General features: G+C 38.4%; 1 protein-coding gene and 1 non-coding gene across 6 annotated transcripts in view; one reads left to right on the top strand and one right to left on the bottom strand.

Moving 5' to 3' along the window:
• The first annotated feature begins 6,708 nt into the window (after positions 1–6,708).
• The window catches only part of MTRF1 (mitochondrial translation release factor 1), a 46,827-nt gene continuing 27,642 nt past the window's right edge, over positions 6,709–25,893 (top strand). For 3 of the 5 annotated variants that reach the window (XM_057707950.1, XM_057707951.1, XM_057707946.1), the window contains exons 1-5: positions 7,154–7,277; positions 9,584–10,009; positions 15,762–15,853; positions 17,701–17,782; positions 18,888–18,995. In XM_057707950.1, coding sequence (XP_057563933.1) covers positions 9,592–10,009; positions 15,762–15,853; positions 17,701–17,782; positions 18,888–18,995 — 700 coding nt within the window. In that variant the 5' untranslated portion in view covers positions 7,154–7,277; positions 9,584–9,591. Of the gene's footprint in view, positions 6,759–6,910; positions 6,985–7,153; positions 7,278–9,583; positions 10,010–15,761; positions 15,854–17,700; positions 17,783–18,887; positions 18,996–25,893 lie in introns of those variants that run through there. The other 2 variants (XM_057707949.1, XM_057707948.1) reach the window with 2 other exon arrangements.
• Positions 21,773–21,883, bottom strand: LOC130836034 (U6 spliceosomal RNA). Its single transcript, XR_009049098.1, has one exon. It is a non-coding gene; the product is annotated as a U6 spliceosomal RNA (small nuclear RNA).

Raw genomic sequence — 25,893 nt, 5'->3', positions numbered from 1 at the left:
TTCGTTTCAGCATTCCTTATGGTACATTTATATTTCCTCTTGAGATTTTTGTTTAACAAGTTATAACATCCCTCGTTAATTAATAATTAATTAATTTAAAATGTTGACTTGTACGTTTCGTATTTGTACAAAAGTCATAGTCTTACTTTAAAAAATATCTTTTAGCAATGTGAACAAAAAAAGGCAAATTTGAAAGTGTGTTTTGGGGGAAGTAAGGAGTGATCTGATTGAGCTGAAATGTGAGGTTCTTGGAGGATGTCATAACAGAGAAAAGAGGCTAGCTAGATTGGAGTCAGATCCTGGAGAGCTGGGAGAGCAACGCGCCAGTTAATGAGAGAATACCAGCGGCAGGATCAAGGTCACAGTGCAGCCCAGGCTTTTTGGTTCAGATCCCTTTGGCCATTGGGAACATCTGTCCGTTGGGCACAATCTTGAGTAAGTCATGTAGCAATGCTGTGCCTCGGCAATTCGTAGGGTTGTTGGGAAGGCTGAGTGAGTTTAGAGTGAGTTTACTACCTGGTAAAGAATAAGTACTCAGTGAATGTTAACTACATTATTGTTACCATTCACAGTTCTTTACCTGAAATACTTGGCCCAGATGTTTTCAAATTTTAGGAGATTTTGGATTTAGAAAGAAAAATGCATATACTACATTATAACACTTAGCAGAATCTGGGGCAGCATTCTGTAATCTAACAAATATTTCTTTTTTTTATTAAATTAAATTAAATTTTATTTTTTTTATTGAAGTATGGTTGATTTACAATGTTGTGTTAGTTTCAGGTGTACAGCAAAGTGATTCAGGTAGATATAGATATAGATAGATAGATAGATAGAGATATTGTTTTTCAGATTCTTTTCCCTTACAGTTTATTAGAAAATATTGAGTATAGTATCCTCTGCTATACAGTAGGTCCTTGTTGGTTATCTATTTTATATATAGTGGTATGTATATGTTAATCCCAAATTCCTAACTTATCCCCCCCCCCACAAATAAATATTTCTTTAGTAAAATACATGAATATTTATTCCAATTGGGATAAATACAGATAGAAGTAGCCTCACTTCAGTCCCAGTTGGTATGCCTGCCAAACTGCTTCAGGTTAGGGCAAGTGTGCCCATCAAATAAGTTACCAAAAACCCCTTCAGTTTTTCAGAGATTTTTGATATTTGAATTGAAAATAAGGTTTTCCAGAGCTTTTGGGATTTGAGAATTGCAAAGAATTGCTGTATTACAAATGTTTAAAAAAAGATGATATTGAAATAGAATTTGGAAATCCTAGAAATTGTTCAGAAAGCAAGCTTTTGAATTTGATCACCTCTCCACTTTGGCAAAGGTTTAATTTTTTCTTTTCAAAATTTCAAGGCAAGGGCAACAAAGAGTTGGTGAGGAAAAGTTTCTCTTTGTAGAGGTTCCAAATAATAAACGAAGTCAGACTGATAAAATGTCACCATTTTGCAACTTCTAATGGAATAATGGATCTAGCCAATCAAGAGCTTCCAGTATTTTATTTTTTAAATTAATTAATTTATTTGTTTATTTATTGGATGTGTTGGGTCCTTGTTACTTCTCGGGCTTTCTCTAGTTGCAGAGAGTGGGGGCTACTCTTTGTAATGGCTTCTCTTGTTGTGGGGCACAGGCTCTAGGCACACGGGCTTTAGTAGTCGTGGCTCACAGGCTCTAGAGCGCAAGCTCAGTAGTTGTGGTGCATGGGCTTAGTTGCTCTACGGCATGTGGGATCTTCCCAGACCAGGGCTCGACGCTGTGTCCCCTGCATTGGCAAGCGGGTTCTCAACCAGCAGGGAAGTCCTGAGAGCTTCTAGTATTTTAAAAAGACACTACTAAATATTTTGCATTTTCCTTTGTAAGTATCTAACCCACCTGTGAATTAGTTTTGCCAAAAAAGAAAAAGTAAATCTGAGTCTGTTCAAGCTTCTTGAGTTTATACGAAATACAGGAAACAGAGGAACATGATAAACACCACAGCACAAGCCTAGAAAAACCTACACTGTGTGAAACTCCTGAAGGCAAAGGATCTGGTTTCTTCAACAAATACATTGCAAGTAAAAAAAAAAAAAAAAAATAGAAAGGGGGGGTACATATGGATTAAAATAAATTAAGTATATAGTAACAATATGCAATGTATGGACCTAATTTGAATCTTCACATGAACAAACTGCATACACACACAAAAAAAAAGAAAAGAAAAAAAAATTTCTGACACAATCAGGAAAATTTGAACACTGACTAGATATTTGATAATATTAAGAAGCTATTTTTAATTTTTAGGGGGTGATTGTATGTTTTAAAAGTCTTTATCTCCTGGAGATATATACAAAAATATTTACAAATGAAAAGTTATGATGTTTCGTATTTGCTTCTAATTAATCCAGTGAGAATGAGAAGGGGAGGGAGGAGGGGAGGTGAAACACTGAGTTGACAATGTTGAGAATTCATGATGAGTGCACAGGGGGTCATTTTGCTGTTATATTTTTGAACATGTTTGAAATTTTTCATAATAAAAAGGGAAAAAATAAAAAGATACACACACACACACACACACACACACACACACACAGAGTATAGATTACAGTATATTCCACAATGGAGAATTTGAATATAAGTTGGAAAGTACTTTAATGCTTATAAAGGGTATTTGAAGACTACTGTTAGTAGAAAAAGATGGAAAAATTAAATTCATTGAAATGAAAATCTGAAAATGTATAATTCAAAACTGAAGTAAGTAATTTAAGAAAAATATTTAGCCTGAAATTTAAGAAGAAAAAATGGAAGAGATGAAATTACCAAGAAATTGTAGGAGGGACTTCTCTGCTGGCGCAGTGGTTAAGAATCAGCCTACCAATGCAGGGAACACTGTTTTGATCCCTGGCCCGAGAAGGTCCCACGTGCCGCAGAGCAACAAAGCCCATGCGCCACAACTACTGAGCCTGTGCTCTAGAGCCCTCGAGCCACAACTACTGAAGCCCAAGCTCTCTAGGGCCCGTGCTCCGCAACAAGAGAAGCCACCGCAGTGAAGAGTGGCCCCTGCTCACCACAACTAGAGAAATCCCATGTGCGGCAATGAAGACCCAACACAGCTAAAAAATCAATCAATAAATCAATCAGTCAGTCAATCAATATTAAAAAAAAAAGTTGTAGGAGACAACACTGAGTTTGTTAACAAAGCTGACCTCTGCCTAAGCTGTCAGTTTATGGGGTAAAAGATGAGTTTCCAGGGTCTACCCTTTGGTGTTTTGGGGTTTTTTTGGTGTGTTAAGAGTAAAAGGAATACAGTATAAGTTGACATTTCAAGACCTCAAACACCTCTTGACTCTGAAAATTACTTGTGATCTAGTCTCAGTAATGCCAGCAGGTGGCGTGTTTCTTAGCTTTATTTTTTCCACGCTCTGAAAAATTTGAGAACTAGTATGAATATGTGAAAATAAGAAATGCTGTTTTCTCATCCTTTGTATTCTGCTTCTCTCAGGAAAAATAGTTTATAAGAATACAAATAGGATAACCTCTGTTTTTCTACTTTTCCACCTTATTAAGAGGTTGAATTTTGTATTAAATTGATAAATAATTCCTGCTTTCACTTTTTCTATAGTAAAATATATCCGATTAAAATCTCAACCCATTGTCAGTCTTCCCATTGTGAAATGTCTCAAGATGTGGTCAAAAGCCAAACTCCAGGGAATCAGAAAGCAAGGTGCATCTTCACAGTGTGCTAAAAAATCCTAATGTGTTACGGCTTGTGTGCTGGGATTTTATGTTGCTTTGTGTCACTGAAAATTTCCCAGATAGGACCAAAGGTTTCAACTTAGCATGGAACAGTCTCTACACACACACCCCCCACCTTGTCTAGCCCCCCAAAGAATGTCCAGGGCTGAGGAAAGTCCGGTGCTCTGCTTCTCTTGGGAAAGTCCTAAGCAGACACTTTATGGATGTGAAATCTCTGCAGAAGGACACAAATCAACCTCCTGTTAGTACTCTAGACACGAGTGTCCTCAGAAACTTCAAAAGTCTCTGAGAGGAAGCTAAGTGAAAAATCCCCATTCCCTGCCCCTTTGGGTTTGGAACTATTTTTGCTCTAAATGGAGCTGAAAGCTGACCCCACGTATTTTGTCGTGTTAGCATGCTCCAAGTCAGAGGAGGGGGACTCAGGTCATTTAGTTTCTGACAAAGAGATACCAAATTGTCAGTGCCCATTACAAGTTCATTCCACAAAGAATCTATTCATAGTTGACTTTATTGTAAGAAATATTTCAGACATAGTAGTGCTTGTTTCTAATTTAATCGGAATGCTACTTTCCCCCACTGAATCAACCTCTCATTACCATTTTTGGAAAATTTTATCCTGTAATATATCAGACTTTTTGCAAATAGAAGTCATTTAACTTCATAGAATGATTTGATAATAATAACTTCCATAAGGCTTTTCAATCAAACATGAAAGAATGTCTTTTTTTTTCCTTTTATAGCTTTTGTGTTTACAATACCCATCACAAAATTTCAAGAAGTTCATAATACTATGAAAAGGAAAATAGTGATTACCTATAATTCTACCAGACTGTTTTTTTTTTTTTTTTTTTTTTTTTTTGGCTCTGCTGCACAGCTTGTGGGATCTTAGTTCCCCGACCAGAGACTGAACCCAGGCCACAACAGTGAAAGCATCGAGTTCTAACCACTGGACCACCAGGAAATTCCCTCCATCAGACTGTTAAATATATATGTATCACATATGTTTTTTAAATGGAATAGTTTGATGAGTTTTTTAAACATTCTCTTTCACTTAATAATATATCGTGGACATCTTTGCATATTAATAAATATAACCACATTACTTTCTTTAAAAAACATGGAGGAGGAAAACTATAAAAACATTATAGTTTTTAGGAATTTTCTTTAAATTGAGAAATAGCATTCATAAAGTGTATAAAGTTTCATATATATCTCAATAAATTTTACATATGTAAATGTCTTTGTCTGCTTGAGCTTCAATAACTAAATACCATACTGAGTGGCTTAAACAACAGCAATTTATTTCTCACAGTTTTAGAGGCTGAAAAGTTCAAGATCAAGATGCTGGCAAGGTATGTTTCATTCTGAGGGCTCTTCTCTTGGCTTGTAGGTGGCTGCTATGTTGCTGTGTGCTCAACCCCGACCTCTTTTCCCTCATTGAAGGACAGAGTGGGGGCAGAAAGAGACTGCATAAGCTCTCTGGTCTCCTCCTGTAAGGGCACTAATCCTATCAGATTAGGGTTCCATCTATATGACCTCATTTAACCTTAATCACCTTAAAGGCCCTATTTCCAGTACAGTCATATTGGGGGTTAGCTTCAACATAACTGAATTTGGGAGAAATTAGCCCATGGCACTAAGGCTCATTTTTTAAGAAGGAAATTTTATATTTAGTACTTAAGTTATATATCTGCATACATACATCAAAATAAAGAATTAAACGATTCTGTTGGATAATTTAGGAGAATGATTTATGTGGGTCCTTTGGACTTTGTGAGGGCAAAGATTTTTGTCTTTTCTATCCGTTGTTATATTATCATGTCTAGAATAGTGAGTAACACATAACTGGTGCTCAATATTTACTGCATGAATGACTGAATGTTTTCTTTTCTTTTTCTCCGGAGGAGGAAGGCAGTATCAGAGCTTAGGAGTCATAGATCATTGACACAGATTGTCTTGATTGAATCTCAGCTCTATCACTTAGTTCTTTTACCTTGGTTGAGTTATTTAAACTCTCTGTGACTTAATTTTCTCTTCTGCAAAATGGGTATTTTAGGGTTGTTGTAAGGATTAAATTAATTTATAGGCTGAAGCCATTTAGACTAGTATCTAATATATAGTTGGTAGAAGTAGATACCTTGAAATAGGCAATAAATGTTATATTTATGCCTAACTCTCCTTTTTGTATATGTGGTCAAAATATCTTGTGAAGTCAGTAATATGGAATTCTTGTTGCTGCTGCTTTTCAAGAAGAAATCCTATAAAAACAGATGATTGAACTTGGTGTACCCCCAAAAAATAATAAATAAATAAATAAAATTAAAAAAAAAAAAAAAGAAGAAATCCTAAGGCACAGAGGTCAAATGGCTTGCAAATCACCAATGTAAATGTATATCCTACTTGAATATTCAAAGTAAGGCAATATATTAGCATTTTCCTGGAATTGTTTATTATTTAGGTTTTTTAATGCTTTGCTTAATCGATGGTTTACACGTTACAAACCTAAATTGAGCCCCCAAATTGTGTTTATGTATACAACAGCCATAAAGTCATTGATTTGCGGCTATATATAGTCTCCCATATTTTGGATCCTCCTTATGATTTTTTAAAAATTTAGAGTCTTAATTAGTCCTTAGGCATTTTCTTAGGCAATGGAAGCTGAAAGTACAAGTATTAACATGCAGAATCCTGTAAAATTTTGAATGATGAAAAGGGATCTTCATTTTAAAAAATCAGCACTCTCTGCCCTGTTATATAAGGAAATACTTGTATCCCTTGATCTCTTAATCAGAACTGTAGAAAATCTCCCTTCTGGGCCTGCCTGAAACTGAAAACCAAAGCTCCACCTTAGCGGAGTTTGGGATTTGGGGCGCGGCGTCTGTCCGAGATAAACTACAACTCCCAACATTCCCGGGTGGGAGCTCCTGGGAGTTGTAGTTCATTCAACACTGCGGCACCAGTGTCCTCGCACCTCCCCTCCCCCTTCCATGGCAATCTGGGCTCCGACTTCGGATAAGTAAGTGGTCACCTCCTGGGAATTTTTCTCGCTTTGCCATTTTTCTCTTTTGTTTCCTCTGTTACCTTATTATTAGGCACACCCAAGGACTACTCTCCTAGAGAAGCGTAGAGTCGGAGGAGGAGGCGGGATTAAGCGCTAACCGGGAAGGGGTGAACCCGGAAGTGAAAGTGAGCCAGTGCCTGTGGGGCTGAAATGTAGTGGATTACAGAAGGTTCCGACCTCAGTAAGGAAACCTAACATCCTTTCTTTGCTTTTTTTTTTTTTTTTTAAGGTACTCACGGTTCATTTCTCTTTTCTGATCTCAAAGGTCTATTTTTCTTCTCCAGCTTTTTTTTTTTCCCATGGTGCCTTCCTATGGGATCACTCCATCTACCGAGTTACACGGTGTAGCTGACACGTGATGCTCTCGTTCGGGCTTAGTGTCACTTCTGACTTGCCAAGGCTGAGAGTCGTTCCTATAGTATCAGATTAATCCTGTTTCTGTGGGGGGTGATGGAGAAGACGTGCTATTCTCAGGTATAGATAAACCTAGAGGGTAAATGTCTTGGGTTTTACTTAACATCGAGGTTCATGATCTTGAGAGTTACTTTTTCTACTAACTGTTCCTAAAATGGAAATTTAGCTAGAAGTGTTTTAACAAAAATCTTTTTGCGATTTTGTTGTTGTTGTTCTGCCTTTTTCAAATGGACACACCTTCTGTGACTAGATGTTGTTACCGACCAGGGTTCTTGTCGTCCTTAATCAATAGAAATTGATCAGAGGCTAGGCAAGAAATTCAGGCAAGGCTTTATTGGGTTCCCTCCAGCAGCAGAGAGGGAAGTGAGAACAAGACAGGTTTCCTTATTTGCTTGCTTGCTGGGGGTGGGGGAGAGCTGGTTCCTTACATGGGATGGAGGTAGAGGTGTGTCCAGGGGTCCAACAGAGGAGTGGCTTAAGTGGTTCGCCCATCCCTTTGATGGTGTTGTGTGCAGGGGGCAGTACCCTGCTTTTGCTCCTGGCTCTTCAGAGGTGGCAGTTGGGCTTTTTTGGTCTGCTTATATCTAGTTGTCCAGAATTTGTCCCAACTGCTGTATGCACACAGTTATTTTTTAATCCCTTATAGTGTCTTTGTATTTTGTTGCTTCAGGAGACATTTGTCCAGGTGCAAGCATTGCAGCACTGCAGCCAAGGGACCCAGGTCCCAGCCTGTCTCAGTGTGAAGACACACAGAAACTCCTGCTGGAGGACTGTAATATTTGTGGCTACTGGGCATTGGTGCATGCTTCCCACAGTCCTTTTCCCAGTGTGATTCAGTATGTTACATTTCCTTAGTTGCATTTCCTGCAAACTTTGAATATTTTAGAGACCATTCTGAATATTTTATTTCCTAGGAGATAACAATATCCAAGTTAGCAGACTTATAATGATCAAATGAGCTGATATATGACTACACCTAGCATAGTAGGAACACTGGAGACAATAAAGGTTGGTTCTAATCAATTTTGACCCTTATTTCAACTTTGAACCTCAGGATTTTAGGGGCAAAGTATTTTTCTTAGAACACTTTATCTTCCCTTTCTTATTCAATAAAACCATTGTGTACGTTTGTTAGCTCTTTTGATGATCTCTGTTAGAGGGAAGAACAGCTAATTATTGTACATAGCTAATTTCACCTAACTTGTAATTTTTTTTTCTTTTTTTTTTCTTTTTCTTTTTTTTTAAGAGGATAGGCTCAGTAGTTGTGGCGCACAGGCTTAGTTGCTCCGTGGCATGTGGGATCTTCCTGGAGCAGGGATCGAACCCGTGTTCCCTGCACTGGCAGGCGGATTCTCAACCACTGCGCCACCTAGGAAGCCCTAACTTGTAATTTTTTTAAGTAATTTTTTTCGTGATTGTAAAAGTAGTATGTACTATATGTACAGGAAACTTGGAAAACACTAAAAAGTAGGGGGAAAAAATTCAGGCAAAAGGTATCCATAATCCCACACCTAGAGATCACCTTGTTAACATTTTGGTATGTTTTTAGTTTTCTTTTTTCAAAATAAAAGTCTTCCTCAACTTACCATGGGGTTACATCCCCATAAACCTATGTATTCCATATACTGTAGAAAAATTTGAAAACCTAATTGAGATTATATTGGTTTTGATTCTGCTTTTTTTCATTTAATATAATTATCATCATTGTCTTTTTAAATTTTTAACCAAACTTTCTGCTTTGTTAGTCTGTTAATATGTAGTTTTCATCCTTTAGGATCTCAGCTAAAGGGGAAACACCTTTGAAGAGTGATTGCATAGCTGGGAATGAAAAGCATTGAGGTCTGAACAGGCAACCTACATTCACCTCAGCTTTGCCTCTATCTTGTGGAATGAATAATCATGATTAAGTTACTTGACTTCCTTGGGCATCTGGATACCTAAGAATTAGACAGGGAAATAGTGTTTCCTTCAAACCTTAGAAACCTATTAATATGTGAACCACCTAACGTCTGCATGATTATTTCATACTTGTCAAGTACTTATTCACACAATCAATTTTAGATTCTGGAAACTTTCTAGAAAATAACTGATTTAACCCATCCTATTGATATATTTATTAGTTACACTCCTACTTATTTGCCTTTGTTATATATGTTGAGTGGGTAGAAAACAGTCCTATCTTCATTTATTTTAATATGTTATATTCAGAGGTTTGAAGAATCATTTTGTTTTTTGTGGGTTATTGAAATTGGGGACTGTGTTTGCAGCTGGCTGAGTCAGTGAACTGAGCAAGAGTTCTTGAGGCTCCTTCCAGCTTTTATATCTGTGGAGCTGATATTTTTCAGATTGTGTTTATTTTGTTTCAGATGCTGAGATGAATCGTCACCTGTATGTTTGGCTTTTTAGACAGCCATCTTTTAATGGTCACCGCCAGTGCCATGTCCATCTCCATTCTCATCAAATTATGCAGATACATCTTGATACAAGGCTGTGGGTTTTTAGACAAAACAGGAATCACATTCTCCATCGTCTGCCAAATAAGAATTGGCCCAGGAGATATTGTCATCAAGATACCATGATGCTCTGGAAGCATAAAGCACTACAGAAATATATGGAGGACGTGAGTAAGGAGTACCAAACACTTGATCATTGTTTGCAGCGTGTCTCTGTGAGTGAAGGGGACTGGAGGTCCTTGAATCGACGGCATGCTGAGCTGGAACCACTCGCAGTCATTTACAAAGAAATCCAGGAGGCTGAACAAGCCATTGAAGAATTAGAATCAATGTGTAAAGGTAGGTAAAAAATGTGTGTGGTATAGATTGATTTTCTAAGTTAAAGCTATATTGAGCTCTGTCTTTTATTTTTTTAATAAATTGATTTATTTTTATTTATTGGCTGCGTTGGGTCTTCATTGCTGCATGCAGGCTTTCTCTAGTTGCAGCGAGTGGGGGCTACTCTCTGTTGTACTCGGGCTTCTCGTTGAGGTGGTTTCTCTTGTTGTGGAGCACAGGCTCTAGGCACGTGGGCTTCACTAGCTGTGGCTCAAGGGCTCTAGAGCACAGGCTCAGTAGTTGTGGCGCACGGGCTTAGTTGCTCTGTGGCATGTGGGATCTTCCTGGACCAGGGATGGAACCCGTGTCCCTTGCATTGGCAGGTGGATTCTTAACCACTGCGCCACCAGGGAAGTCCCTGAACTCAGTCTTTTAAAAAGCCTGCAAGTAATAAGCCCTACACTTGGAAAGGACAAGACTCTGTACTCTGGGTGTTTGAAGTATTTCAGCTACTAAAGAGCTACTACTAAGGGACCAAGGTCCTTGTGGTACTTGCCAAGAAACTCTTAGGGTCTGGTAGACTGAATATTGATCTTTTCAGAAGCTTTAATTTATTGAATAGATCTTTATTGAGCATCGTCCTAGGTGCTACATACCAGGGACACAAAACTACAATTCCTACCCCATCAAAGGGCTCATATGATATGGGTATTATTTCATCACCCCAAAAAGAAACCCTGCACTCTTTAGCCATCTCATCCCAATCTCCCCTTCTCTACCTGCCCTAGACAACCACTAATCTACTTTCTGTCTCTATACTGTTACTTATTTCAGGCATTTTATATGAATGGAATCATACAATATGTTACCATATGTGACTGGCTTCTCTCACTTAGCATATGTTTAAGTTTTGTTCATTTATGTTGTAGCATGTTTTTGTACTTCATTTCTTTTTATTGCTGAATCATGTCACATTGTATAGATATACCACATTTTATTTGTCCATCAGTTGTTGGTTATTGAGTTGTTTCCACTTTTTTTGGCTATTAAGAACAATGCTGTTATGAACACTTGTGTACAAGTTTTTGTGTGGACATATATTACTAAGTTGTGTGGTAACTCCATGTTTAACCTTTTGAGGAACTGCCAGACTGGTTTTCCAAAGTGGCTGCATCATTTCACATTCCATCCCCAATGTACGAGAGTTCCAATTTTTCTGCATCCCCTCCATACCTTGTGATCCACCCTTTTGTATAAATTTGTGTATTTATTTATTTATTGGGTCTTCGTTGATGCATGTAGGCTCTCTCTAGTTGTGGCGAGCGGAGGCTGCTCTTCATTGTGGTGCATGGGCTTCTCATCATGGTGGCTTCTCTTGTTGTGGAGTACAGATTCTAGGCACGTAGGCTTCAGTTGTGGCACATGGGCTCAATAGTTGTGGCTCATGGGCTCTAGAGCACAGGCTCAGTAGTTGTGGTGCATGAGCTTAGTTGCTCTGCAGCATGTGGGATCTTCCTGGACCAGGGCTCGAACCCGTATCCACTGCATTGGCAGGTGGATTCTTAACCACTACACCACCAGGGAAGTCCTACCGTTTTGATTCTAACCATCCTAATGGGTGTGAAGTGGTGTTTTATTGTGGTTTTGACTTGCATTTCCCACATTAATGGTGTTGAGTGTCTTTTTATGTACCTACTGGTTATTGTATATCACCTTTGGATAAATGACTGTTTAGATCCTTTGTGCATTTTTACAAAATATTTATTTATTTGGTTGTGCTAGGTCTTAGTTGTGGCTCTCCAGCTCCTTAGTTGCGACACTCGAGCTCCCCAATTGTGGTATGTGAACTCTTAGTTGCAGCATGCATGTGGGATCTAGTTCCCTGACCAGGGATCAAACCCCAGGCCCCCTACATTGGGAACTCAAAGTCTTAACCACTGTGCCACCAGTGGTTTGCACATTTTTAAATTGATTTGTCTTTTATTGTTGAGTTGTAAGAGTTCTTTATATTATAGATACAGTTTTCTTATCAGATATATTATTTGCGAAAATTTTCTTCCATTCTGTGGGTTGTCCCTTGAAGCACCACAGTTTTAATTTTGATGATGTTAAGTTTATCTTCTTTTTTTGCTTGTTAGTGTTTTGGTGCCATATCTAAGAAACTATTGCATAATCCAAGGTCACAAAGGTTTACATCTATGTTTTCTTCCAAAAGTTTCCTATTTTTAGCCCTTATATTTAGGTCATTGATCTATTTGAGTTAATTTTGTATATAATGTGAGAGGTGTTAATTTTTAATTTTAGTATCTCAATATTGTTATTGCCTTAACATTTTTTCTTTTATGAAAAAATTCCGAAATATACAGAAGTTGAGGGAAAAGTATAATGGACTAACCTGGGATTCAACATTTATCCAGATTTTGCTATTGGCTTTTTGTTTAGTTTATAAACTTTCTTCTGGGCTCCATCCTGTTTCATTAAGCCTTAGAGATGTTAAGCAGTGTTGAGGCCAGTCACAATTATACCTATAAAGTCCTGGATGTCCAAAACCTTACCTTTTTCCTGCCTTCTATTAGTGGCCCTGTGAGTCTCTCACCTCTTTTAATGAGGATTATTTTTTTACTCTTTTGCATAGTGCCACTCAAATTTGTAATTAATTAGTTTGGGAAAGTTGCTTGCACATAATAAGAACTTACTAAATGCTTTCCAATTTAAAGTGACATAACCTCTTTCAGCCATGTTTGTATCACGTGTAATATTGCTAGATTAGATTGAAGTATGTGTTGCGGGATTTTACAGAGTGAAGCAAGACACCCAGGCTATATGCAGGAAGCAGCATTCATTTGTGCTGGCACAGGCCCAGAAGATTCGTATCCAAAGGCTGAGCCCTGAACAAAGCAGGGCATTTTCTTTTATACCTTTTGTTAAACTCCTATACATTAGGCTTTCTTTGTCCCCCAAATAAGGTAACAAGGAAGGTAGCAAGTGATTTGATTGGATACTTTTCCTTGCTGACCTCTGGGCCACTTTTGAGTTACAAGGGCTACATAGTAACAGAGGTAGGCAGGAAACAAGCAAGAGGAGTTGGGGAGTTAAGCAGACTCATATAGAGATAACAACTGGGCCCAGCTACCTTTCTCTCTGGTTGAGTTATGGCCTCTGGGTCTTAAAGCTCCTAGAGTTCCCACCACATTAGTAGATTGCTTCTAAAGTTTCTTCTACAATTCTGCTATTTTATAATAATAGCTACATTTACTAAGTCTTAATATGTGCCAGGCACTAAGCTAAGTATTTTGTAAATAGTATCTCATTTGAATGTTCACAAAGACTTAATGAGCTTGGAATTATTATTAATATTCCCACTTTATAGATGAAGAGACTGAGAGGTTAAAATATCAAAGGTCACTTAGCCAGTCAGGAGAGGAACAGGGATTTGAACCCAGTCAATGAAACGCCACAGTCTCTGCTCTTATCCACTGCACAATGATTTGAACGAAATCCAATGGAGTCTACCTCTGTAATATATCTTGCATGAGTCCTCTTCTTTCAACTAGTTTATATTTTTGTTACGTCAGACCTAGATTTTTACAATAAATTCCTAACCTATAGTCTCACCTCCAACCTAAGTGCAACCTTAATCATATTACTCTCCTGCTCGGAATTTCCAGCAACTCCCATTGCTTGTAAATATAGATCGCTTGGCTTGGGACTTTAAGAGCCTCTGCAGAGTGACCCCCACCTCTCTGTGTAGTATATTAATTCCCTTTGCATATTCTACCTTCCAACCGAAAGAGACAATTTGCCATTCCCTGAATATACTCAGGCCATCCCATGTCTATGTCTTTGCTCATGTTGGTAACCCACCAATTTCACCTTCTTAAAGTTCAGTCCGCTTACCAAGTATGGCTTGAATATCATGCTTTGGCTTCACTCCCCTGTATAAAACAAGTATGTTTTCTCTGTCTTGTATTCTGATCCATTATGTAATTGTCTTCACTTCAGTCCCTTTCCTTGTTCCTCAAGTACAGAGCCAGTGTCTTTTTTTGTTTTTATTTCCTGCAACACCAAACATAGGGTATGATAGGCTCTTAAATCTGTTGATACAGTGAAATTGAATTAGATTGGCTCTTACAGTTCTACAAACAATAAAAAGCCACAAAAATAATTTTATATGATTGCACTTAAGCAGGTTTTTCTGGTACCTTTGACCCAGCAGATACCTATATTGAGTAATGTCAGCCTGTTTGAGGCTTATGTGCACAAGGTGAGGCCAGTAGCAATATTACAATTCTGCAACAGGTGATCCATAATTAGAATTGAGTTCTGATGGCACCTTATTTAGGAACCTTCCTTAAGGGTCGAAGTCTGGTTTAGACCCCCCTTTAGGCCTTGATGGCACTGCCCTTACCACATATTGTAATCACGTGAGTGTGTCCACCTTTCCATCCAGACTGAGCTACTTGAGGCCTGAACCATGTTTTATTCATCCATGTGTCCCCAGCAACTAGCAGAGTATTTAGCCCAGAAATGTCGTGAAATTTCGAAAGCAGGAATGAGGCATAAAATCCCACCAGACTTCCATGATTAGAGGAGAATTTTAAAGAGCCTTCTCTCCTTTATAATTATGAGTCTTCATTTCTATTTTCTTGTTTCTTTTTTTAAAAATAGATTTATTTGTTTATTTATTTATTTATTGACTGTGTTGGCTCTTCGTTGCTCTATGTGGGCTTTCTCTAGTTGCGGCGACCCGGGGCTCCTCTTCGTTGTGGTGCATGGGCTGCTTAGTGCGGTGGCTTCCCTTGTTGCGGAGCACAGGCTCTAAGTGCACAGGCTTCAGTAGTTGTGGCACATGGGCTCAGTAGTTGTGGCTCTTGGGCTCTAGAGCACAGGTTTAGTAGTTGTGGTGCACGGGCTTAGTTGCTTTGCGGCATGTGGGATCTTCCCAGCCCAGGGATCAAACCTGTGTCCCCTGCATTGGCAGGTGGATTCTTAACACTGTGCCGCCAGGGAAGTCCCTCTTCTTTCTTTTTAAGAATCAAAAATTTCTGCCTCGTTTAGCACACGTCACCAGTAATAAATGGAGTCTCTAGGCATGTAAAGCAATGGAGTCAAATGTTATGGGATCCACAATGCTTGGCCACTATCTCATTGATAGCTTGTTTTGTTAGAGTTCCATGATTTAACGTTCTGCTTTGAAATGATGTGAAAAGGACCATTATTTCCATAAAGTAGAGGCTGCAAAGATGTGTGGTTTTTTGGTCCATGTGGTGTTTTAAAAAAAAAATGTTTACTAAGTACAAACATTTCAAGAGAGATCAAAATTTTAAGAGTTCTTATTTCTGACTTCTCTTGAAAAAAAAAATAAACGTTCTAGCCAGCTAGATTACTCACAGTGTGCTTGGTAATGGCTGCCACCTTTAGACAAGAAATGGTCACCCCAGTTTACTCTACAATTTAGCCATTTGGGTTTACATTTAATTCGCCAGTCCCTTTTAAAACCTGTTTGATTAATCACTGATTTCTATAATTACGTATAGACATTCAAGTCACCAGCTCTTTGGGGCAAGATCATACTTTTTTTCGCATTGAGTTTTCTGGACATGTTTAGCAAATACTTCCTTGACATTCTCTAACTATTCTAGCTGTTCTTTTGTATAATCCCTTGCCCTCACAACTGAAATAAAACCTAGTAAGTAGAGATTAGGTAGCTATTTAAGAATTTCTTTGTAAGTATTTAAACATTTCTACCATTCTTTCTGTCGATGGTTTGTAGGTCTAAATAAACAAGATGAAAAGCAGTTACAAGAACTTGCATTGGAAGAGAGGCAAACCATTGCCCAGAAAATCAACAAGTTATACAATGAGGTACGTTTTAAGAGGTAAACTAATTTCAATAATGTTAATATAAAGAAATACTATTCTTGCTAGACTAGGTTTTGCTGCTCAAAGTACTTTCCAAACACCAGTTCATTGTCTTCTCTTATGATAATTGATAATGTTGGGTTTAGTGCTATAATTTACTACAGAATGAGATTGAAGAGATTATGATGGCAAAGAATAGAACAACCCCCCACCCACCCCCAGACAAAAGTATTTCAAAGCTGAATCTATTAAGTTACCAGGCAAGGGGACACATGCTAGTGAAGAAATTAACTTCAACATGGGGAGAAGTCAGGGGGTTTTAATTCTTAGAAAGAGGGAGTAGTTCATGGTAATTGGGTTAATTAAGGACTGAATATTTGCATTCAGGATAGAATGGAATGAATCCAAGGGCATAGAGACAGTGGGTTAATACAAGTCTTTAGCCCTCTCTAGCTCAATGGAAGGTTTGTCTAAAAGAAAATGAAAATACAGTGCTATGTACTGTGTTCCCCTTTGTCATATTCGCTATCCTTCTACCTTCAATTTTCCCTACTCTGGGAATCCAGTAGAGGGGCTTTTTTTTTTTAATTGAAGTATAGTTGATTTACAATGTTGTGTTAGTTTCAGGTATACAGCACAGTGATTCAGCTATATATTATATATATAGATTATATATATAATCTTTTTTGGATTCGTTTCCCTTATAGGTTATTATAAAATATTCAGTATAATTCCCTGTGCTATACCTAGGTCCTTGTTGGTTATCTATTTTATGTATAGTTGTGTATATTATACCATAGTTGTGTATGTTAATCTCAAACTCCTAATTTATCCCTCCCCTCTTTTCCCTTTGGTAGCCATAAGTTTGTTTTCTAAGTCTGTGAGTTTATTTCTGTTTTGTAAATAAGTTCTTTTGTATCTTTTTTTTTTTTTTAGGTTACACATATAAGCAATATCATATATTATTTGTCTTTGTCTGGCTTACTTCACTTAGTATGGTAATCTCTAGGGGGGCTTTTTGAGGGGTTGAGGAGGATGAGGTGGAGGTAACAGTTATTTTTTTCACTGATTTAAACAGCTAGGCAAAAGCAGAAGTAAGAGTCTGACTCTTAGTCTAATGTTCTCTCCTGCAGGTTATATTGTTTCTAGCAGAGATGGACTATTTCAGAAATTGTCAGTAGGGAGAGTCATGACACTTAGATACTTTGTTTGATTTGAAAGACCTTTTAGTAATAATAAAGTTGCTTCCCTTTTCTTCCTAAGAGGAAAGTTGGTTACTTTCTTTATTAGAAAGCCCCTTTTTTTCTTGTCACACTGAGAAACTATTTAAGCCTTATCTTGGGAGTCCTCAATCTACTCTTTAAATAGCAACTCTGCTGAGAAGACAGTACATGGCCTAGTGTTCGCTGTCATTTATTGTGGGAAAAAATATGTAATCATATGTTAAAAGTCCTCATTTTCTTCAAATGAAGACTTTCAAAGCTTACTGCTTCCATTAGATGAAAGAAGCTACCGTTCAGGACTAATAAGAAGCAAAATTTGATGAAAATTGAATGGAACACTGGACTTTGATCTAAACTTTTGCATTTTAGAAAACTAAGATAATCTGATAGCATTGTAGAAAATATCCCAACAAGTAACTTCATTGTTAACATGAATTGATTATTTTAGGCCTGATTAGGTCGACTTACTAATTGGGTCTACTTACTAAGCATTTTAGGACCGGACCTCTTTGGGATGCTATATGATTTTGTTAATTACTGCTTTTTTTAGTATTTGGGTTTTTTTTAATCTAAGTTCAAGTAATAACAGTATATACACATTAATACTGATTTTTCCCCCTTTTTCAGCTTCTCCAGAGTCTAGTGCCAAAGGAGAAATATGACAAAAATGATGTTATTTTAGAAGTGACATCTGGAAGAACTACTGGAGGTCAATAAAATAATTTTATTGTAAATGATGTTAAAAAATACTTAAATGTTACCTTGATTTGACATGCTATAACACTAAAAGTTTGTTAAATGTGTTTCCCTTTGGAAGTAGTCACTCCTCAACTCCTAAGGGGCTTTCACTTAAGGAGGACTCATAAATTTGTGCTGCCTGAATTTTTTTTTTAATTGAAGTATAGTTACAATGTTGTGTTAGTTTCTGGTGTACAGCAAAGTGATTCATTTATACATATAAACCAAAATAAAAAGAATATGAAAATTCAGGATTCAATACAGAATATTGAATATTTTCAATCCTATTGTGCTATGCAATAGGACCTTATTGTTTATCTATTTTGTATATAGTAGTTTGTATCTGCTAATCCCAAATTCCTAATTTATCCCTCCCTGCCCCCATCGCCTTTGGTAACCATAAGTTTGATTTCTATGTCTGTGAGTATCTTTGTTTTGTGAATAAGTTCATTTGTGTCATTTTAGATTCCACATATAAGTGATATCATATGGTAGTTGTCTTTCTCTTTCTGACTGACTTCACTTGGTATGATAATCTCTAGGTCCATCCATGTTGCTGCAAATGGCACTATTTCATTCTTTTTTATGACTGAATGGTATTCCCTTGTGTATATGTAACACATCTTTACCCATTCCTCTGTTGATGGACATTTAGGTTGCTTCCATGTCTTGGCTATTGTAAATAGTGCTGCTATGAACATTGGGGTGCATGTAAGTTTTCATAGTAGACTTTTCTCTGGTTATATGCCCAGGAGTTGGATTGCTGGGTCATGTGGCAGCTCTATTTTTAGTTTTTTTAAGGAAACTGCATACTGTTTTCCATAGTGGCTATACCAGTTTACATTCCCACCAACAGTATAGGGTTCCTTTTTCTCCACACCTCCAGCAACTTGTTATTTGTTGAGTTTTTAATGATGGTCATTCTGACCAGAGTGAGGTGATACTTCATTGTAGTTTTGATTTGCATTTCTCTAATAATCAGTGATGTTGAGCATCTTTTCATGTGTCTGTTGGCCATCTGTATGTCTTCTTTGGAGAAATGTGTGCTGACTGAATATTTTTGTATTTTTTTTTAGGTGATATCTGCCAACAATTTACCCGGGAAATATTTGATATGTACCAGAATTATTCAAGCTACAAACACTGGAAATTTGAACTTCTGAATTATACACCAGCTGATTATGGTGGGTGTATTTGAGGATTTTGTCCATAGTTGATGCTGAAAGTTGTTTTTCTTCTGATCTTGATTAGAACCATGTTGTCCCATTTTTTAAAACATTTTATCTATATCTACTAAATACTATGACATGGGGCTCATCAATCACAGTGGCTTACTATAGTAGAATTCTTACTATGGGAGAAGAGAGTGGGAGGGAGGGAAGCATCCTCCTAGGAAGGAATGTCTAAATTAGAGAAACTTTCCCTATAGAGGGTTGATGTATGCCTTGCCCGGAAAATCATTGCTCTGTTGTTCAAAGCCAAGATATGTTAAGGTTTTTACTTTAAAGTACAAATGATGTGTTGGATGTTTATGGGAATGCAGAAAAAGTTAGTCATTTGTCTTTATTCTCAAGAAGCTCCCACCCTAGTTGGGTTAACAAAAAGACAACATAAACAATAAGAAACAATGCAAGCCTTTAAACTTTTTTTTTTGCCTTTAAACTTTTAAATATTCAAGTATGTTAAATCAGAACATCTGATAATAATTCTCTTTTTTGTTCCATTCTCTCTTTTTTTTAAAAAATTAATTAATTAGGCTGCACTAGGTCTTCATCACAGCGCGCTGGATCTTCAGTTGCGGCATGCAGGATCTTTTAGCTGCGGCATGCAGACTTCTTAGTTGCAGCATGCATTCAGGATCTAGTTCCCCGACCAGGGATCGAACTTGGGCCCCCTGCATTGGGAGCATGGAATCTTACCCACTGGACTACCAGGGACGTCTCTTGTTCCATCTGGAAGTTTTTGTCTGCTTGCTTACACAAAGATACACTGTAGTAGACAGAGGGCTCATGAATAATGAACGACAAATTATCAAAGTGAGGAAAGAGGGTTCACATAAGTTAAACAACCGAGGGAAATGAATACCAGTATAGAGCATAAGTAAGTTTGTGCTTTTTACAGATTTGAAGTACAGCCAGTGGTCAGGAAAGGAGAAGACCAATGAGAGCAGAGGGAAGGACCAATCTGAGCAGCAGCATGGTGGTGGGGAAGATCTTGCTGTGTGTGTAGACGTGAGGAAGCCAATTAATCCAGAGCATATTTGTGACGAGAAGTGAGAGGAAATAGGTTTGAGAGGGTAGATTTTGAGCAGACATGAAAGCTGAACAGGGCTTGATTGTTAGGGAGCTGTTGAAGATTTTGTTAATAAGAATATGATTTGATGACTATATATTTTAAGAAGATTATTTTTTTTAATTGAAGTATAGTTGATTTGCAATATCGTGTTAGTTTCAGGTGTCCCGCATAGTGATTCAGTTATATGTGTGTGTGTGTGTGTGTATATATATATTCCTTTTAAGATTCTTTTCCCTTATAGGTTATTACAAAATATTGAGTCTAGTTCCCTATGCTATACAATAGGTCCTTATTCGTTATCTATTTTATATACAGTAGTTTGTATATGTTAATCCTAACCTCCTAATTTATCCCTCCCCGTACTCCCTTTTCCCCTTTGGTAACCGTAAGTTTGTTTTAAGAAGATTATTTTGACAACAGTGTGAAAGATGGATTGAAGAGGCTAGATTTAAGGCAGACAGCAGAGAGGTTATCAGAGTAATCCAGGTATTACTTAGGGTTAGAATTGGAGTAGGGAGTAGGGAGACATGTGAGAGAACTTCAGAGGGAGAAAGGGCAAAATTTGGTAACTGACAAGAGGAGCTATGGCTTGCCCACTGTGTCCTGCACGCAGTGTGGGTCATCTGAGCCTCACAACCCTGTGAGATGGGTATTGGTAACCCGATTTTACAGATGAAGATCTAGGCTGAGAGAGTAAGTAACTAATCCAAGATCACACAGTAAGTAATGGCAGTCCTGGGATTAGATTTAAGTCTGCCTGATCCAGAACCACACTACATCCCATTAGTTTATTCTGACACAGAGGAGATGGGCCACAGGGATCTAATCTTTCTAGCTGGGAAGAGTGCGATATTCATTCTTGCCATTGCATGGGATAGAAATTGGAAGGCAACTCCATTTGGGAAGAATAGTGAAAGTGGCTTTTGGATTATTATGTGTGTTGTTATAGTGAGCATCCCTTCAGAAATATCGCAGTAAATGCTGAAATTGTGTAACCAGAGCTTTGGTGAGAGAGTAGAATTGAGGAGAGAGACTTGATAGCAATTAGCACAGAAATAACGTCTGATACTAAGAGAGAATAAGTGAGGGAGAGTCTGTAGGACAGAACATTCAGGGCACCAACCTTGGAGAATGGCCACATTTAGAAAGATAGGCTAGTTGGCAAAAGAAAAGAGGAGTCAGATAATCAGGAAAAGGATGAGGACAGTATAATATTGTGGAAGCCGGAGAAGAGAGAGTTTCAAGAATGTAATCAGAAACAGCAGCATTATGAAAGAGAGAATGTCATCTCTGGGATGTATATTTTGAATTCAACTTTCAGTAATGAAAGGGAGGTGAACTTAATAACAGGAAGAGAAATTCTGTTCTAGGTGCATAGAGCAGCCCAAACAGTGGTTGGGAAATCTTTCTTTCAGATACATCAACTCACCAGCAAAGTAAAATAAAAAACTTTTTAAAAAGTAAAAAGCCCTTTTATTTTACTTTGTTTTTAATTTTTATTGAAGTATAGTTGATTTACAATGTTGTGTTAGTTTCAGATGTATAGCAAAATGATTCAGTTAAATGTATACATATATCCACTCTTTTTTAGATTCTTTTCCCATATAGGCCATTAAAGAATATTGAGTAGAGTTCCCTGTGCTATACAATAGGTCCTTATTAGTTAAAAAATATGGAATGCTTCACACATTTGCATGTCATCCTTGCACAGGGGCCATGCTAATCTTCTCTGTATCGTTCCAATTTTAGTATATGTGCTGGCTGCTGAAAAGAGCATAAAAAAGGACTTTTATTAAAAAAGACAACTTTTCAGGAATTCCCTAGCAATCCAGTGGTTAGGACTTGGTGCTTTCACTGCCAGTACCTGGGATCTTAGATCCCTAGTCAGGGAACTAAGATCCTGCATGCTAAACGGCTTGGCCAAAAAAAAAGAAAATAAAATAGAGAAAGGGGGAAAGTATCTGCCTTATAATAAAATATGTATATTAAATTATATATATAGTTAATGTTTAACTGAAATAGAGAGAACTCACAGAGATTTACACAGCACTGAAAGTTAAGATTGGAAAAAAAATGCGCTCTCATGCAAAAATTCATATATCAAATGACTTAAAGTCTTGTAGTTTTGTGACCTTGGGACAGATAGGGAAAATACTCAACTACTACATAAATTGTTCAAACTAAATAATTACAAGTGGTCCAGCGGGACTCTGAGCTCCCAATGCAGGGGCCCTGGTTCCATCTCTGATCAGGAAACTAGATCCCAAGTGCATGCCACAACCAAAAGTCCACATGCCACAACAAAGAGCCCGCAGTGACACAACAAAGACCCAGCACAGCCTAAATAAATAAATATTTTAAAAATAAATAAATAATTACAAGATAGTCTTTTTGGAAGCAATGGAAGATGATGGCTCTTGATACGTAGTACAGGCCTGACACTTATTCTGTATTCCTGGTACCCAAGGAATTGAAGTACTTTTCAAGTTAAAGGGAGTCTATGAAATGTTTATAAATATGTATTGTTATTCTCTGCTCAACAGTTGAATTCGGGGAAAGGGCACTTAAAGTAACGTGGTGATTAACTTTATGTGTACAGAGACATACATTTCACCACAACTCTGGGAAATAAGTTTGTGAAGGGAGCCCTGGCGTCCTTGAAGAGCTCTGTGGTTGCTTTTCTCTATAGGCCAGACCTTACAGTGGAAACTCTGGTAACTGAATTGGGAAACGTAAGGGCAGTGGGAGTAACTGGATCTCAGGGTGGCAGTGGTGACACTCAGTGGCCAAAGGCAATACGGGCCTGGTTACCACAATGCAGGGTCCCCAACCCCTGGGCCATGGACCGGTACTGTGGAGTTCAAAAGGCTGTAGTTCAAAAGGAGCTGGGCCACACGGCAGGAGGTGAGTGATGGAAGCTTCATTTGTATTTACAGCCGTTCCCCATCGCTCATATTACCGCCTGAGCTCCGCCTCCTGTCAGATCAGCAGTGGCATTAGATTCTCATAGTAGCTCGAACCCTTCTGTGAACTGCGCATGTGAGGGATCTAGGTTGCACGCTCCCTATGAGAATCTAATGCCTGATGATCTGAGGTGGAGCTGAGGCAGTGATGCTAGTGTGGGGAGAAGGCAATACAGATTATTATTAGCAGAGGTCTGACCGCACAGAGACCACAATAAATCAATTGCTTGCACACTCATATCAAAACCCAACAATGAGTGGCAAGTGGCAATTAAGCTGCATCTGGTGGCAGGCTTTATAGTGGCAAGTGAGTTGATGCATTTCAATTGTATAGCTGCATCTGGTGGCAGGCTTTAAGTCAGAATCCGACACTTATTTTAGTCCTTGTGTGGCCCACCCATTATGTTATTTACTACTTCCGTCCACACCTCTTTCCCCGCACTGCGCAATTGTCTCAGTCACAGTTTTGGTAAGCCCACAAGCTAACGCTAGCCAAAATGAGTAAAAAACAAACGTTGCTGGAGAGCTTCTTTGAAAAGGGGGAAAGACCCAGTGATGAGACAGCTGATGACTCTAAGACTGCCAACAAAAAGAAAGCCGCATTTAAAAGAAAATACCAAGAATCCAACTTAAATTACGGGTTCATTGCAACAGGTAATTGACATTTTCCAAGCCCGCTTCGTATAATATGTGGTGACCGGCTATTCAGTGAAGCCCTGAAACCTTCAGAACTGCTTCGCCACATGGAGACCAAGCACCCTGCATTAAAAGACAAGCCTTTGGAGTTTTTCAAAAGAAAAAGAGGGGAACGTGAAGAACAGAAGCAATTTATTGGAGGCCACCACGTCATCCAATGTGTCTGCACTGAGAGCATCAGTCTTTGTGGCTAACTGCATTGCTAAGGCTAAGAAGCTCTTTACTTTTGGTGAAGAGTTGAACCTGCCTGCTGCTAAGGAGGACATTTGTCATGAACTTTTAGGAGAGGCTGCAGTTCAAAAGGTGGCATGTGTTCCTCTTTCGGCTAGCACCATAACTAGACAAATTGAGGCACAGTTGTTAGAGAGGATTAATGAGTCACCGTGGTATGCAGTCCAGGTTGACGAGTCTACTGATGTTGACCACAGACGACAATGCTTGTTTTTGTGTGGTATATTTTTCAGGAGGATGTGCATGAGGATATGTTATGTGCACTTTTGTTGGCAACCAAAACCATAGCGGCAGAACTGTTCAAGTCTTTGAATGATTAGATATCAGGAAATCTGAATTGGTCATTTTGTGTCGGTATACGCATGGACGAAGTGGCTGCCATGACTGGACTGCTTTCTGGTTTCACTACTTGGGTCAAAGAGGTCGCTTCTGAATGTGAGTCTACGCACTGTGTCATCCATAGAGAAATGCTGGCTAGCTGAAAAATGTCACCTGAACTTAACAACGTTTTGCAGGATGTGATTAAAATTATCAACCATCTTAACTCGTATCTGTTTGCGAAGCTGTGTAAGGAAATGGACACAGAGCACACACATCTTCCCTTATGCACAGAAGTGAGATGGCTTTCTAAAGGTAGATCACTGGCCAGAGTTTTTAAGTTACGAGAACCATTCCAAAAATTTCTTTTAGAAAAACAGCCACCACTATCAGCACATTTCAGTGACACAGAATGGGTCACAAAACTTGCTTACTTGTGTAACATATTCAACCTGCTCAACTGTCTGTCACTACAGAACTCCATCTTTCACTTCAGGGGAGAACGACAACTGTGTTCAAGTCGGTAGATAAAGTAGCTGCATTCAAAGCCAAACTGGAATTATGGGGGCGACGAGTGAACATTGGGATTTTTGACACGTTTCAAACATTAGCAGAGATTTTGAAAGAGACTGAGCCAGGACCTTCTTTCTCCCAGCTGGTGCATGGTCACCTATCTCAGCTTTCAAAAGAGTTTGAGCATCACTTCCCAACCACAAAGACCCCCAAACTGGGAAGGAATGGATCCGTGACCCATTTGTGAATAAGCCAGGTGAATTGACTCTGTTCGTGCTAGAAGAGGATCAAATACTTGAGATCACAAATGACCATGGCCTTAAAAGTGTATTTGAGACAACTTCAAATCTCCATACGTTCTGGATTAAAGTCAAGGCGGAATATCATAAGATTGCCACAAAAGCACTGAATAGCTTGCTTCCATTTTCAACATCCTATCTTTGTGAAGCAGGGTTATCTGCAGTGACAGCAACCAAAACAAGATTACAGAGTAGACTGGACATAAGCAACACACTTTAGGTATCACTGTCTCCCATCACCCCCAGATGGGACCATCCAGTTGTAGGAGAACAAGCTCAGGGCTCCCACAGATTCTGCATTATGGTAAGTTGTATAATTACTTCATTATATATTACAATCTAATAATAATAGAAATAAAGTGCACAATAAATGTAATGTGCTTGAATCATCCTGAAACCATCCCCCACCCCCACCCCCGGTCCGTGGAAAAACTGTCTTCCATGAAACTGGTGCCTGGTGACAAAAAGGTTGGAGACTGCTGCCATAATGGACAGCAGAATCAGAACAGAGTCTGACTTGTACAGATAGGGTGTTGACTAGGGGATATGTGTCCCTAGAAGCAGAGTAGAATGGGAGTCTACTAAATTCTTACTTGATCTGTATAAGCAGAAAAGTGCTAGGTCAAGTGAACAAAAGTCTAATCTGTATCATAAAAATAGAAGTCGTGGCCCCTCAGTCAATTCCCAGACTTAAGCCAGTTTTTAGACCCCCAAACCCCTTGAAAGAAGGGGAGGCTGGGTCCCCTTGGGAAAGTTGGCACACTACC

Source organism: Hippopotamus amphibius, chromosome 14 (genome assembly GCF_030028045.1).
Source record: "Hippopotamus amphibius kiboko isolate mHipAmp2 chromosome 14, mHipAmp2.hap2, whole genome shotgun sequence".
Taxonomy (NCBI): domain Eukaryota; kingdom Metazoa; phylum Chordata; class Mammalia; order Artiodactyla; family Hippopotamidae; genus Hippopotamus; species Hippopotamus amphibius.
This window is presented reverse-complemented; position numbering and strand designations above follow the sequence as displayed.